Source organism: Lutra lutra, chromosome 10 (assembly GCF_902655055.1).
Source record: "Lutra lutra chromosome 10, mLutLut1.2, whole genome shotgun sequence".
In the NCBI taxonomy this organism is placed as follows: Eukaryota; Metazoa; Chordata; class Mammalia; order Carnivora; family Mustelidae; genus Lutra; species Lutra lutra.
The window spans coordinates 32,230,852-32,247,663 of NC_062287.1; the positions used below are offsets into that span (position 1 = coordinate 32,230,852).

At 34.8% G+C, this 16,812-nt stretch overlaps 1 protein-coding gene across 1 annotated transcript in view; it reads right to left on the reverse strand.

Moving 5' to 3' along the window:
• The window catches only part of CNTN5 (contactin 5), a 1,378,753-nt gene that overhangs the window by 444,546 nt on the left and 917,395 nt on the right, over positions 1–16,812 (reverse strand). Inside the window, exon 8 of the mRNA XM_047692818.1 lies at positions 10,088–10,183. Within this exon, the coding sequence (XP_047548774.1) occupies positions 10,088–10,183 (96 nt within the window). The remainder of the gene's footprint in view (positions 1–10,087; positions 10,184–16,812) is intronic.

The window sequence follows — 16,812 nt, forward strand, 5'->3', positions numbered from 1 at the left end:
TAGAGAAGAGTTAATACCTATTCTTCTCAAACAGTTCAAAAAAATCGAAATGGAAGGTAAACTTCCAAACTCATTATATGAGGCTAGCATAACCTTGTTTCGAAACCAGATGAAGACCACGCTAAAAAAAAGAGAGCTACAAGCCAATGTCCCTAATGAACATGGATGCAAAACTTCTAAGTAAAATACTAGCAAATCGAATCTAACTGTACATTAAAAGAATCATTCACCAGGGTCAAATGGGATTTATTCCTGGATTTCAAGGGTAGTTCAATATTTGCAACTCAATCAATGTGACACACCACATTAATTAAAGAAAGCATAAATACCATATGACCTCTCAATAGATGCAGCATCCATTTGATAAAAGCCCTCCACAAAGTCTGGATAGAGGGAACATATTTCAACAACATAAAGGCCATTTATGAAAAACCCACAGCTAAAATAACCTTGAAGGAGGAATAAATGAGAGCTTTTCCTTTAAAGTTAGGAAACAAGTTGGGAACAAGAACAAGTCTTCTTCCTTAAATTGTTATTTAACATGGTACTGGAAGTGCTAGCCTCAGCAATCAGACAACAACAACAACAACAACAAATAAAATAAAAGATACCCATATTGGCAAGGAAGAAGTCAAACTTTCATTATTTTCAGATGGCATGATACTCTATGTGGAAATCTCCAAAGATTCCAACCAAAAAACTGCTAGAACTGATACACAGATTTAGTAAAGTAGCAGGTTACAAACTCAATGTACAGAAATCTGTTGCATTTCTATGCACCAATAATGAATCAGCAGAAAGAGAAATCAAGGAATCAATCCATTTACAACTGTACCAAAAGCCATAAGATGCTTAGGAATAAACCTAACCAAAGAGATAAAAGATCTGTACTCTGAAAACTAAAGAAATTGATGAGAACACCAAGAAATAGAAAACATCCCATGCTCCTAGATTGGAAGAACCAACATTGTTAAAACGTCTATACTACTCAAAGCAATCTACACATTTAATGCAATCCTTACCTAAATATCACCAGCATTTTCCACAGAGATAGAACAAATAATCCTAAAATTTATATGGAATCACAAAAAACCCAAATAGCCAAAGCAACCTTGAAAAAGAAGAGCAAACCTGGAGGCACCACAATTCCAGACTTCAAATTCTATTACAAAGCTGTAGTGATCAAGACAATATGGTACTGGCACAGTAACAGATGTATACGTCAATAGAACATAACAGGAAACCCAGAAATGGACCCACACCTATATGGCCAATTAATTTTCAACAAGGCAGGAAAGTATATCCAATGGTTAAAAGACAGTCTTTTTTACAAATGGTGTTGGGAAAACTGGACAGCAACATGCAAAAGAATGAAATTAGACCACATGTTTACACTACATACAAAAAATAAATTCAAAATGAATTAAAGACCTAAAAGTGAGACAGGAAACCATTAAAATTCTAGGGGAAAACACAGGCAGTAACCTCTTTGACATTAGCCTTAGAATCATCTTACTAGATGTGTCTCCTAAGGCAGAGAAACAAATACAAAAATATACATTTGGTACTTCATCAAGATAAAACCTTCTGCACAGTGAAACAAGCAATCAACAAAACTAAAAGGCAAACTTTGAAATGGGGGAAGATATTTCCAAATGACAAATCTGATAAAGGGTTAGTATCTAAAATATATAAAGAACTTATAAAACTCAACATTCAAAAAACAAATAACCTTGTTATAAAATAGAAGACACGAGAGAGGTATTTTTTCTAAGAAAACATACAAATGTCTGACAGACACATGAAAAAATGTTCAACATCATTTGGCATCAGGGAAATGCAAATTAAAATCACAATGAGATACTACCTCACAATAGTCAGAATGGCTAATTAACAAGTCAAGAAACAACAAATGTTGGCAAAGATGGGGAGAAAGGAGAACCTTCTTACATTGTTGGTGAGAACACAAACTGGTATAGCTAGTCTGGAAAACAGTATGTAGGTTCCTCAAAAAGATAAAAATAGACCTATCCTCTGACCCAGAAATTGTACTACTAGGTATTTATCCAAAGGACACAAACATAGTGATTCAAAGGGGCACATTAACCCCAATTAGAGCAGCAATGTCCATACTAGCCAAACTATGGAAAGAACCCAAATGTCTATCAACAGAGGAATGGATAAAGATGTGGTGTACATACACAGTGGACTATTACTCAGCCATCAAAAAAGAAATCTTGCCTTTTGCAATGAGGTGAATGGAACTAGAGTGTGTTATGTTAAGTGAAAGAAGTCTTTCAGAGAAAGACAATTATCAAATAATTTCAGTCATATATGAAATTTAAGAAATGAAACAGATGAACATAGGGGTAAGGAAGGAAAAAAAAAGACAAAATCAGAAAGGGAGACAAATCACAAGAGACTCTTAACTATAAGAAATGAACTGAGGGTTGCTGGAGGGGAGGTGGATGGGAGAAAGGTATAATTGGGTGATGGGCATTAAGGAGGGCACGTGATGTAATGAGCATTGGGTGTTATATGCAACCAATGAATCGCTAAACTCTACCTCTGAAGCTAATAATATCCTATATGTTCATTAATTGATTTTAAGTAAAAAAAAAAAGACTCATTTTATATATTGGAATGGAATATAAGGGGATACTACTCAGCCATAAAAGAATGAGCTCTTGCTATTTACAATGTCATGGTTGGAACTAGAATGTAAAATAATTCAGTCAGAGAAAGATTTCACTCATATGTGGAATCTAAAAATGAAATAGGCGAACATAGGAAAAAAACAGACAAACCATGAAATAGACTCTTAACTATAGAGCTGAGGTTTGCTGGAGGGGAGGTAAGGGATGGGCTAAATGGGTGATGGAGATTAAGGAGGGCATATGTTGTGGTGAGCCCTGGGTGTTTTATGTAAGTGATGAATCACTAAATTCTACTCCTGAAATAAATATTACACTATATGTTAACCGACTAGAATTTAAATAAAAACTTGAAATAAAAAATTAGTTAAATTATGATAAAATAAAATATTAAGATAATTATGATTTGAAATAAAAGTAAAAAAAAAGAGGGAGGAACAAACTGGCATTAAGTATCAGTTAAGTAGGTATGATAAAAATGGTCTACATGACTATTTGGATGAGACAGAAATTTGGGTCTGAGATTTTATGTATCAGGTTATATACTCATTTCACAATATATGACCTTATTCCACCAAAAAGAAGGCTGTTGTTGAGATCATAATAGGTATCAGTTTACATACTCAAACTCTAAGCTTCTTTCATTGATTAAGTCCTAGCTTTTTCTTTCTACACTTAACCTTGCCTCTCCAGCAATAATTTTTTTACTTGACTTTCCTGAGACATTTTCAGAATTTTTTTTTTAAGATTTTATTTATTTATTTGACAGACAGAGATCACAAGTAGGCAGAGAGGCAGGCAGAGAGAGAGGAGGGAGCAGGCTCCATGCTGAGCAGAGAGCCCGATGTGGGGCTCGATCCCAGGACCCTGAGATCATGACCTGAGCCAAAGGCAGAGGCCTTAACCCACTGAGCCACCCAGGCGCCCCCAGAGTTCTTTTAATTGACCAAGCAAGGCACTAGAATTAAATCACTATTTCTCAGTATGATTGTGCTTTCAATTAATAATTCCAATCCTTTAGTTTTCAGTTTGTTCCTTTGGCAAAAATACAAGATATCACAATTTATTCTTCTCTATTAATAATGAGAATCACATTTATTTATATATTTTATAATTATGTTCATTCACAACATCATTATGAGAAAAAAAAGTCAGTGATAAGAAAAGATCTCTTACTACATTGAGGGCTCTTCAAGCTACTATGAGAACTTTGGCTTTGATTCAGAATGAGACAGGTAATAGTTAGCTTAGGGGGACATAACAAAATCCCATAGACTGGGTGACTTGAACAGAAATTTATTTTCCCACAGTACTGGAGGCTAGAACTGTGAGTTCAGGGTGCCAGAGTATTTGGCTTTGGTGAGACTTCTCTTTCTGACTCGTACACACTGCCTTTGTACTATAATCTTATACGAGGAAGAGAGAGAGCAAGTTCTCTAGTGTCTCTGCTCATAAGGACACTAAACCTATACTGAGGGCCATACCCTCATGGCCTTATCTAAACTTAATTACCCTCCAAAGGCCGGTCTCAGAATACTGTCACACAACATGAATTTTGGGGTAACTCAATTCAGTCAGTAGATGGGGAATTTTTGGAGTGTCTTGCACAGAGGGGAGGTAATATGACAACAACTTCATTTTAAATAATGACTCTGGTTATTATGTTAAGAATAGATTGAAAAAAAAAAGATAAAATTTTAAAAGGGAGATTAGTTAAGAAAGTATTGTGAATAATCCAGGTAGGAGATTATGGTGGTTCATTCTGGAAAGCTACAGTAAGAGGGAGAGAGAAATGGTCAGATTTTAGATAAAGCTTTGAGTAGGACCAATAAAATTGCTGATGGTTTATATGTGGGGTGTCAGGAAGTGAGAAGTTAAAAATGACTCTAAGGCCTGATGGATAGTAAGAGATGGAATTGCCTTGGATTGAGTTGGAAAAGACTGTAGGTGGAGCAGATTTAGAGAAGATATAACGAGAAGTGCAGTTTTAGACATGGTTAGGTGTGTAATGCCTATTAGGTATTCTGATTGGAAATGTTGAATAGGTAAATGAATACACAAGCCAGAGTTCTAATTGGAGATATATGTTTTGGAGGTGTCAGTATTTAAAGGCTAAGCAAGAAAAGCATTTTATGGAGGATGAACTGACCAACAACTTGAAGACTGAAAATATTCCAAATGCCCATCAACTGAGTAATGGATAAACAGAATGGGGTGTATCTGTACAATGGAATGCTATTCAACAATATAGACTAACAAACTACTGATACTTGTCTTAATATGAATGAAACTTAGAAACACTAGGCTAAGTATAAGAAACCAAACTCTCTCTCTCACCACATATATATATATACACCCAGCCTGAACATTATATGATTCGATTCAGTGAAAATGAACTTTCTAAAAAAGTAGATCAATGGGGAAATTGGGTGGGAATACCTTTGTGAAATGATGAAAGTGTTGTAACACAAGATTTTGATAATGGTAGCACAACTGTATAAATTTACTAAAATTCAGTGAGCTATACTTAAAATGAGTGAGTTTCCTGGGATATTAATTGTACTTTAATAAATCTACTTTTAAAAAGAGAGAGACAGAAAGAGAAAAAGGGACAGACAGTAAGAAAGAGAGGCAGACTCAAAGGAGTGGAATTAGATGAAGTATGGTAGACAAAGGTTTTGAAGAGTTTTGCAGTGAAAAGGAGCAGAAAAATGAGGTAGTAGGTGAGAGATGACATCAGTAAAGAGAGCTTTGCTTTGTTTTGTTTTCAGGTGAAGGAAGAGACAGTATAGTTGATGCTGTTGGGAATGATCAAGAAGAGACTAAACAATCAATCCATGGTGAAGATGTAGATCATCTTCACTAAAGAGATTTCTTTTTTTTTTTAAGATTTTATTTATTTATTTGACAGAGAGAGATCACAAGCAGGCAGAGAGGCAGGCAGAGAGAGAGGAGGAAGCAGGCTCCCTGCTGAGCAGAGAGCCTGATGCGGGGCTCGATCCCAGGACCCTGAGATCATGACCTGAGCTGAAGGCAGTGGCTTAACCCACTGAGCCACCCAGGCACCCCAACTAAAGAGATTTCTTAGAGTAGACAGAAAAAGGATGAACTACAGTGCACAAGTTAAGGGATTGGCTGTAAAAGCACAACAATGCATTTATACTAAAAAAGAGAAGGGGTGTTTGGGCAGCTCAGTTGGTTAAGCATTCAGTTTCTGATTTTAGCTCTGGTCATAATCTCTGGGTTGTGAGAGGTAGTCCTCCCTGCCCAAGTCAGGTGCGGAGTCTGCTTAAGATTCTCTCTTTCCCTCTGCCTCTCCTTTGTCACCAGCATGTACTCTCTCCCTTTCTTAGAAAGGGGGGGGGGTATTTACAATCTATCAGTACAGATGCTAATGAGTGTTTCATTTGGTGGTGAAGGTTGTAGATAATATCTCCTAATTGCCTTCCTTTCCCCAGTGGAGTAGGATGCATGGTTATCAGCTGAGAGTAGGGTGACAGAAGAACTGAAGGAAGGGAGACATACTAAGATTTGACAGAATTACAGTAAGGAAACTAAACTTACCTTTTTTTTTTTAATTTTTTTATTTTTTCAGCATAACAGTATTCATTATTTTTGCACCACACCCAGTGCTCCATGCAATCTGTGCCCTCCACAATACCCACCACCTGGTGCCCCCAACCTCCCACCCCCCACCCCTTCAAAATTCCCAGATCGTTTTTCAGAGTCCATAGTCTCTCATGGTTCACCTCCCCTTCCAATTTCCCTCAACTCCCCTCTCCTCTCCATCTCCCCTTGTCCTCCATGCTATTTGTTATGCTCCACAAATAAGTGAAACCATATGATAATTGACTCTCTCTGCTTGACTTATTTCACTCAGCATAATCTCTTCCAGTCCCATCCATGTTGCTACAAAACTTGGGTATTCATCCTTTCTTTCTTTCTTTCTTTTTTTTTTTTTTTACAGCTTTATAAACATATATTTTTATCCCCAGGGGTACAGGTCTGTGAATCGCCAGGTTTACACACTTCACAACACTCACCATAGCACATACCCTCCCCAATATCCATAACCCCACCCCCTCTCCCAACCCCCTCCCCCCATCAACCCTCAGTTTGTTTTGTGAGATTAAGAGTCACTTATGGTTTGTCTCCCTCCCAATCCCATCTTGTTTCATTTACTCTGGGAGAGGGGGTGGGGTTATGGATATTGGGGAGGGTATGTGCTATGGTGAGTGTTGTGAAGTGTGTAAACCTTTTTTTTTTTTTAAATTTCTGATTAGGCACCTGGGTGGCTCAGTCATTAAGTGTCTGCCTTCAGCTCAGGTCATGATCCCAGCATCCTGGGATCGAGCCCCATGTCCTGCTCTCTGCTCAGCAGGGAGCCTGTTTCTCCCTCTCCAGTGCCCCCCCCCATGCTTGTGTTCCCTCTCTCCCTATCTCTGTCATAAATAAATAAAATATTTAATTTTTTTTATCAGCATTAAAGTGTCCTTGAAATTCATAAGTTTGGTTTTTAGACTTAGATCAGTCTGCATAACTCTGGCTCTTTTCTTTTACAGTTATACTAAATTGAATAGGTTTGGGCATGAAGTAGGCTGAAAGTTGGATCTACATTAGGATTAAAGTTTTGTCAACTGTTGAGTCAGTGTGATGAAGCATAAAAGGGTGAGAAAATTGAAACTCTATGCAAGAAAATGATAATCATTGAAAGAAAAAAGTGAGAATCAAAGGAGGGGAAGTAGAGTGAGAAGGGGCTAGGATCAATAATTTGCAGATTTCAATGACATTAAAGGACTCAGGGTACTGGAAGGAATGAGGTAGTAAATGCTAATCAGAGAATAAAAGTGTGATAATTGAGAGATTGTACATGTTGATAATAACAGATTAAGTGGCCCTGGTTGATTGTAAAATAAGAACATCCCAATGGAGAAATAAAAGGAATGAAGAGGATGGGATATTGTAAGACCTCTATTGAAATTATCAAATATTAAGACTAGATAAGTATTGAAGAAATTGACAGTGACCCAGGTGGTAAAATCTCGGGAAATGAAGATAATGAACTTAGAAAGTGTAAATGACTGCAACAAGAAAGTGTAGAGTCTAATGCCTTGAAATTTAAAAACTGAGGGTTTGTAAGGAGGAAGAAGGGAGAATGGGTAATAAGGAGAAAGGATATCTGTTCTAATCTTACTCTGAATGGTACATACAAATTGGGAGAATAAATAGCCATGACTGTAAAGGGCAGCAGGAAGCCAAATCTTCAGGGTATTTGCAAGTTTCAGTTGGAGCAAGAGTATAAAAGGGATATTCAATAAAGAACCTTAAAGATAGGATTTGGCTGATCAGGAGAAAACTACTCATCTGGTAAGTGTTAGACATTTGTCTGGATGCTGAGTTACTCCTGTTGTTTTGACCATGCATGTATCCCCTAAAACTCTGTGATGCTAACACTGATGTTTGAGTGCATCAGTTGACATAAAACCCCAAAATAAATACCTAGTAGAATACAACCTCTCCTACCATATTAAAGCATACTATCAGTCTAATATTTCTTTTTAAATTTTAAAAATTTCTTTTAAATTTATTTCCTAAATAATCTCTACAACCAATGTGGGGCTTAAACTCAAAATACCAAGATCAAGAGTCACATACTCCACCAACTGAGCCAGCCAGGTCCCCCAAGTGTATATATTCTTACAACATATACACAATAGCAACCATCTGGGATTACTCTTATTGATGTCAATCAACGATCACATTTTTATTTCATCAATTATTAGTACATATTCTTATCTCTTGCTTATCATGTATGCAATTCATTATTGCTATTTTTCCCCAGTAGAAATCTCTGTAGTTTTCTTCGGCAATTGGATAACTTGTCTTTGTGTAATCTTGTTTTGCTTCCTGTATCATTGGCTCATATTTCCCTTTTCTGTACATGTTCTAACAGTCTTGTGATATAGATTATGTTTCAAAAAATCTTGCTTTTGTGTTAACTCCTGTAAGTCTGATGGTGAACACTTTCATTCTTTATAGAGCAGGTTCCTTTGTCCTCCTCCTCTTCCTTCCTCTCTTTTATCTTTAACTATTACTCATCTAATACTGATCCTTAAATGAAATCTAATAACCCAACATTAGACATAGCATATACTGATGCTACATGATTCACTTAAACCTACTAAAATTTTCTGTCTTATCCATAGGAAAAAAGTTACAATACATGCTTCCTTGAAAGTATCTAGATCTAGAATCACAAGCAGGTAAGACTAAATATGTTTACTGTAAAAGTCTCCAAACTACTCACAGAAGAGTGGACTGAATTGATATATAAGAATTAAGTGGGGGAAAACTCAAAAATTGATTCCTGAAAGTAATTAGTATTTGACTTTAAAAAAATGTTTTTTAAAAAATATTTTCTTATTGAAATAAAATTTACTTTTCCTTCAATCAAAAAACATTAAGAAGGGGTCAGATAAAGATGAGAAATTTTAACAAAATTGATTGAGGTCCTATCATAATTTATGATAAGAATGATCTATGGTAGAACAAAGTTAGTCCCCATTACTACAATGATAATTACAACCTAGAAACAAGTATAATTTTCACACTAAACAAAGAAGAAAAATTGACTGAAATGCCAGGACCCTGAATTCAGTTTCCTGTTAGCGGTAAGGTCTTTGTTATTTCTCAGACAGACATTTGATTCTCTCTCCCTAATTGATACTGGCCACTCTTGAATTGTATTATAGGAAAACTATACTGAGATACAAAGAGGTACTCATCTCAAATTATAGAACTTAAAAAAAAAGTATCATTAGCTGGTCTTTATAAAAAGTATAAAAAAGGGAATATAATTAATCTGAGCACAGTTTACTATTCTGTTTCTTCAAACCCCATGAAGTACTTAACCTTTTAATATGACTTTTACAAATAAGTGCTCGAGTGGCCAAACAGTAATACGTAAATTATAGTTTTGTTTGAAACTCAAAAAAAAAAAAAATTTAGCAGTTTTTTTTTCCAGTGTGACAAACAACACTATAAACAACCCTGTTGCAAGCTTATCTTCTGAAACAAGATGCACATTGTTATTAACTCAACTCTGACACTCCAAATAATTTTGAAAAATTTTTACTCTCAGCTTATCACATTCCTTGTGCTCCAAGCAATGTATTCCTTACTGGTGGCAGGGAGAGACATAACCATAACAATCAACAGTTAGAATGGCAATAAAACAATTTTATCATAGGAGTGCAGTCTTCTATCCAGTGGTAGTTCGAATATATGACCTTTAATTACTCAGCTGGTACTCTGATACATTTTTTTTTGAATGCACATTTCACCTGGAATGTTTCTTACTAAATACCCTGTCTAAAAGAATGAGCATATAGTAAACAAGATCAGCAGCAATATAGAATGGGATCCTACTGTACCTGGTGAATGAGGCGGAGGAGAGCACATCAGAACAACCCCCTGGCCTTCCCTCACAGAGACTGCACTTCTTGTCCGGCCACTAAAATTTCCCAGATCTGTCAATATAACACAGCATTTAGATGAAAGGCAAAATAAAAAATAAAAATAAAAAATCTTAAACAATGTCTACTTTTATAACTTGTACCTACTTTTCTCTCATTATGCAAAGTTTATTTTTGTTTGTTAGGCAGTGAGATCAGAGCCTTAAAAATAAGTCTATATCATACACTTTTAATACCACAATTTTCAGATTATATGTATTACACACTCTTTTTTTCTATTTATAGTGCATACAAGTTGCCAGTATAGGAAGAAAATAGACAATACCTTTATAACACATTAGATAGTCATTTTATTTATTTGTAATATTTCCTACATATTGATTTTTCTACTACTAATAAGACCAGATCATGCATAGTGAGAAGAGAAATAGAAGCGGTTAGAGGTGTCTGGTATCCAACCTGGTGCCTCATTACGTCATGCTAGGAATGCTGTGTAAAACCAAGCGTGAATTTTCCAAATTAGAGAGACTTGTGTGCTCTAGCAAATATGATGAGGATATAAAGTATTCTTTTTCTATAAATGTGTGTGAGAAAGTCATGTGATTTTCATTTTATAGAAACCTGGAATGGCTGGTACAAATTAATTATACTCATTCATTTTCATTACTCTGGGAATATCATAGTTATCAAAATACCCAACTATATGCATGAAGAATTATAGCATTGATTGGCGATCAACTCCCTTCTCTTAAATTATGTTGCATTTGCAAAATTTGAAAATATTTTTTGAAAAATAAAGTGACCTAAAAAATGAAGAATGTTTGTATTTCTATTATTTTTATTAATCTAGTCATAGCTCTATATATATGGCCCTTTCCCCCTTCTTGAGCTAAGTTAATCAAAGATATGATTTTTAGAATAGTTTCCTAGGAATAGTAGGATTTCAATATTTTTATAAATAAACATTGTCCCAGAATTTTGTCTGTAAAATCGTGTTCCAATGGTGAAAAATACTTCTTGAAAATGTTCTGTGTTTTCCTCCATTATTCACCAATTATAAAAGAGGTTTTTTTTGAAAATTCTCATTACTTCACATTAAAATAGTATGTTTCACAGTAATACAATGTAGACTTTCAAATTTAATGTTTGTTAATTGGACAAATGATGAGAGTGGTAAGCAGTAAAGAAAGTATACTGAAATTATATGAAAGAGAAATCACTAACTTTAATATCTTAAGAAGGATCCTATACTTTTTTTGAGATATATGCCACAATTTAGTGATTTACTAAATGTACAATCAAACCTTTTAAATGCATTCAAAATCATGAAGAAATACTAAACAGTGAAGGCGTAATGCCAAATAATTAGGGAAGTATTCATTATTAATGAAAGTCTTTAGAATTTTACACATAATTCTATGCTTCAGGATGCCTGAGTGGCTCAGTTGGTTGAGTTCTACCTTCAACTCAGGTCCTGATCCCAGGGTTCTGGGATCAAGTCCTATAAAAGTCTCCCTGTGGAAGCAGGCTGCTTCTCCCTCTGCTTCTGCCTCTCTCCCTCTCTCTGTCTCTTGTGATTAAATAAATAAAATTTTAAAAATTCTGTGTTTCATTGTCAGTAGTTAAGCTTTTCACAAACTGGATAGATTAGAAAGAATTGTTCTAATTCTTTCTTTCTTTTTTTTTCTTTTTAACAGTGGTTTGAAAACACAGTAACTTCTGTTGAAAATCAAGTTTTACTCATTTTCAAATATGTATGACTCACGGCATTAAATTCCTATGTATTGATTCTTAGGGATAGAAGCTGTCTTTTTCCATAAAATATCTGAATTGAGAAAACAAACATGGCAAGATATCTAATTTGCCTTCCTTTGACTCCACACTTAGACACAGGAACCACACATTAAAGCTGTAATGTCTCTTTAGGGATTATATAGTTTTACTTTGCTTTTTTCATCATCACTGAATTTATAAACTCTGAAAGTCTATTTAGACATCAATGTATTATAACTGAGTTTCTTAAATGGTTTTTGAAAAACATATATGTATCTTCCAATGTATTTACTATGAGTTTATGTTTTCCTTATTATGACATTTCAATCAACCTAGTATAGTGAACAGAATATTTTAATAGGGACGCCTGGGTGGCTCAGTGGGTTAAGCCTCTGCCTTCAGCTCAGGTCATGATCTCAAGGTCCTGGGATCGAGTCCCACATCAGGTTCTCTGCTCAGCCTGGAGCCTGCTTCCCCCTCCCTCTCTGCCTACCTCTCTGCCTACCTGTGGTCACTCTGTCAAATAAATAAATAAAAATCTTTTAAAAAAAGAATATTTTAATAAAGAACAGTCCCAAATTAAGTTCTATATCTGAGACACTGAAGTACAGGCACATCCTAGAAATTAAACATGAAAAAGAAAAGAAAATTATAGAATAATTATAAATTATAAAATAATTATGACCCAAATTGTGTTTTGAGATCACAATGACCTAAAAGTTGTAATTGCTTTATTGGATATCAGCTGTTAATGCAGGTACAATTCAACATTTCCTCATGAAATTTTCTGTGTCATTATTTCCTAGGACGTATAGCACCAGCAGAACAAAGATAAATGGATTTTTTTCAATTATGAATACATTTCTTTCTTTCATAAGACATACAGAGAAATACTAAAAAGAAGACTGAAATTTCATGGAGAGTATACTTTTCTCATTTAAATCCTTCCTCCTAGGGGAAAAAAAAAAGGTGGAATATTATTACCTGTAATGTAAAAATGGTTCCTGTGTTAAGGAAGATTCTGGTTGATCTATGTCAGAATGATTTATGTAAAAAAAAAAAAATTATTGGTTAGAGTGGGGATGGCAATTGGGCAGAATAGTGTTAATGAAAAAACAGCTGGTTATTTTTATCTCACTGTGAATAAAAATCAGTTATTTTTCTTTGAGGGTACTCACCAGAGAACGAACTTTGAGTGCTTATTACTTTATTTTAATAGGTTATACATTGTATATATCAAGGAGATTAAAAAAAAAACAAGAACTTTTATGGATGGAGCTTTGATTATTTTATTGACACATGATAAAAAGTACATGTTGTTATGTTCTATTTTTGACTTGTAAGGGAAAAATGAGTAAAAAGTAAAATCTTAGTAGTACAAGGACTCTAAAATTCAGGTTAAAGTCTTGAACTGAATTAAACCTTTTCTGAACTTGTAAAATAGCACGTGGACAAATAGACAAGTAATGAATTAGAGGAGAAAATTTGTGATCAAAAATCACAGAGCTCTAGGCCTTGTCTTTTCTCACTCTTTTCCCAATTTCAGAAGCTCATGGAGAATTTGATAGTGAAACTTTAACTAGAACTGCAGCTTACAGAATTATTGTACCTATTCATCCTCAATGAACCATGCAAAGAAAAACAGGTATATAATAAATGATGTGTTTGAGAACCTCACATGACAGTTAGAATATAGATTTAGGATGTGTGATTTGAAGCATATTTAACAGATGTAAGAAAAATCATTTCATCCATTTATTAAATAAATATTTCTTCAGTGCAAACCACACACTGAACACAATGTTAGATACTAGGGTTGCAGAAAAGATGCAAGGGATGGATGTAGATGTATGAACTAATCATATCTACTTGGATCAACTTTCCATAGACCCAGCTGAGAGGAATCTGTGCCACCAAATAGATGTATGAGCCCAGACGATTGTAGTTTCAGCTTGTCACAGCCATACTTATGAGTTACTATATGGTACTTCATGATATTCTCCTGAATGTGAGCTACACATACACACACACATACAATTCATGTTTTTTCCTCCCTTTCTCTCCTTCTTTCCTTCACCTGCTTACCTTTCTTCCTTCCTTCTTCCCTTTCTTTCTTGCATTATCCAACAAAGGATTTGAAACAGCTTACAGTTATAGTTATATACAGTTGTATATAATACAAATACAATACAAAAAAGATCAAACAAGTGGTTTACAGATTCCAGGTGAGGATAAAATGGGTATGGTATGAATCCTCTAGGTTAAGATTAGCACTTAAGAATATATGTCATTGGGGCGCCTGGGTGGCTCAGTGGGTTAAGCCGCTGCCTTCGGCTCAGGTCATGATCCCAGGTCCTGGGTTTGAGCCCCGCATCGGGCTTTCTGCTCAGCAGGGAGCCTGCTTCCTCCTCTCTCTCTGCCTGCCTCTCTGCTTACTTGTGATTTCTCTCTGTCAAATAAATAAATAAAATCTTTAAAAAAAAAAAGAATATATGTCATGGATTTTTGTAAATTATTAGAAGTTGACCATTAATTTTACTTTAAACTTAGAGGGCCAAAATAAAAATATATATATTTCCAGTCTTGTTATTTATGGTTATGGCAAGATAAAATTTTCCGATAACTCAGGGGAAGAACAATGTTACCAGATAGTAAGATCTATAGAAGAATTTCTCCTGAAAAACTTCATAAAGATCACACTGGGTGTTATAGTGGGTTGAACAAATTTGCAAACAAGTTAGGAAGGTTTTTCACCCTTTAAGACAACTTAGGTAGATATTGTGCATTTTGCACACATACATACATATAAAAACATTTAAAAAACCATTGCCTAGAAAGGTGAATTATTTGAAGGTGTGGGAGAGAGATTGGTTAGCTACTAGGGAGAAATGAGGGGAAAGGATCAAGGCAACAGGATAAAATTTGTTTTAATTTTATTTAAATTAATTAACATATAGTGTATTGTTGTTTCAGAGGTAGAGTTCAGTAATTAATCACTTACATATAAGTGATTCATTCAGTGATACATTCAGTGCTCATTACATCACAAGCTCTCCTTAATGCCATCACCCAATTATCCCTTCCCCTCACACACCTCCCCTTCCAGCAACCCTCAGTTTGTTTCTGGTGGTCAAGAGTCTCTTATGGTTTTTCTCCCCCTCTGATTTCATCTTATTTTATTTTTCCCTTCCTATCCCTATGTTCATCTGTTTTGTTTCTTAAATTTCATATATGAGTGAAATCATTTGATAATTGGATTATTTGTTTTTTGGATGTTGAGATTTATAAGCTCTTTATAATCTTGGATACTAACCCTTTATCTAATAGGACATTTACAAATATCTTCTCTCATTCTGTCAGTTGTCTTGATTTTGTCAAATTTTTTTTTCTCTGTAAAGGCTTTTTATCTTGATGAAATCCTAATAGTTCATTTTGGCTTTTGTTTCCCTTGCCTTTGGAGACGTGTCTAGCAAGAAGTTGTTGCCACTGAGGTCAAATAGGTTGCTGCCTGTGTTCTCCTCTAGGATTTTGATGGATTCCTTCTCACATTGAAGTCTTTAATCCATTTTGAGCATATTTTTGTGCACAGTGTAAGAAAATGGTCCAGTTTCATCCTTCTACTGTCTAATTTTCCCAATTCCACTCAAACAGATAAATCTTATATAATTAGGAATAAAGTGTTGAGGTTAATCTGCCTCCTGGGGTTTAATTTCCTACTCTTAAATCTGTTCTGATTAAGTCACAATGCTTGGTATATGAGAGTTGTATGTTTGGAAAAAGGAATGGGAATCAGAGTACTTATTTTAAATTGCACTTGGTTAGGGATGCCTGGGTGGCTCAGGCAGTTGAAAGTCTGACTCTTGATTTTGACTCAGGTCCTGTTCTCAGGGTCATGGGATCAAGCCCTGCATCAGGCTCCAAACTCGGCCTGGTTGGGATTCTCTCTCCCTATCCTTCTCCCTCAACCCCCTGCTCGCTCATTTGCTCTCTCTTTCTCTCTCATATAAATAAATAAATAAGTCTTTAAAATAAAATAAATTGCACTTGGTTTTATATTCATCCTGTAGGTGGTGCCAGTAAGCTGTACACTGTCAATGCTTCAGGTATTCTCAGTTCTCTAACACTAAAGGTTTTGTGAATATAGTTTATTAAGAGTTCTAAACTTCATGAAATTGAGTTTGATTTTTTACAAAAACTAAAACAATTGAAAAGGTCAAACACTTTAGACTAGATGCCAGAGACTTGAACTTTATTAATTACTAACATTAGGGTATCAGATTCTTATGTAAGATTATAATATTGAAGAACTAATATAGGTACTCTCTCTGTGGGGCCTCATAGCTTTAACTTCTGTGATTTCTATAAAAATGGCCGAAAATTTTTCTAATATTAACTTTTTATATTTTGCCTCATTTGTAAAGTGATTGTATACTGAAGTCTTTTTTCGTCACTCTTATTTCTTTGTTTCTGTTATCATTAGGATTATTCAGATCATTGTCATATTTTTGTGTCTCATATAAATATCCCGTAATAAAAATTGGCCAGATCTCATTCAGAAACTATCTTTGACATTCTAAAATAACAAGAAAGTGTAAATGAAATAATAATCACAGTATCTACTAAATACACACTCTATGCTAGGCATCTTGAAGATTAAATATTAATTTATCCATTTTTGAGGATTACTAAACATGTGAAGAGCAAATAAAAGCTTGACTAAGGTCTCATAGTTAATAACTAGTGAGTTGGCAATCAAAATCAATGTGTTTGTTTAATAAAATATATTAGCACAAAAGTAATTCAACATTTGAAAGTTAGGCCAAGTTGATTTCAGGAATTTAGAAATCATCTACATAAGGATCTCTTAAAAAGTCATTTTCTGACATATGAAGGACATATAGATGAAAAAA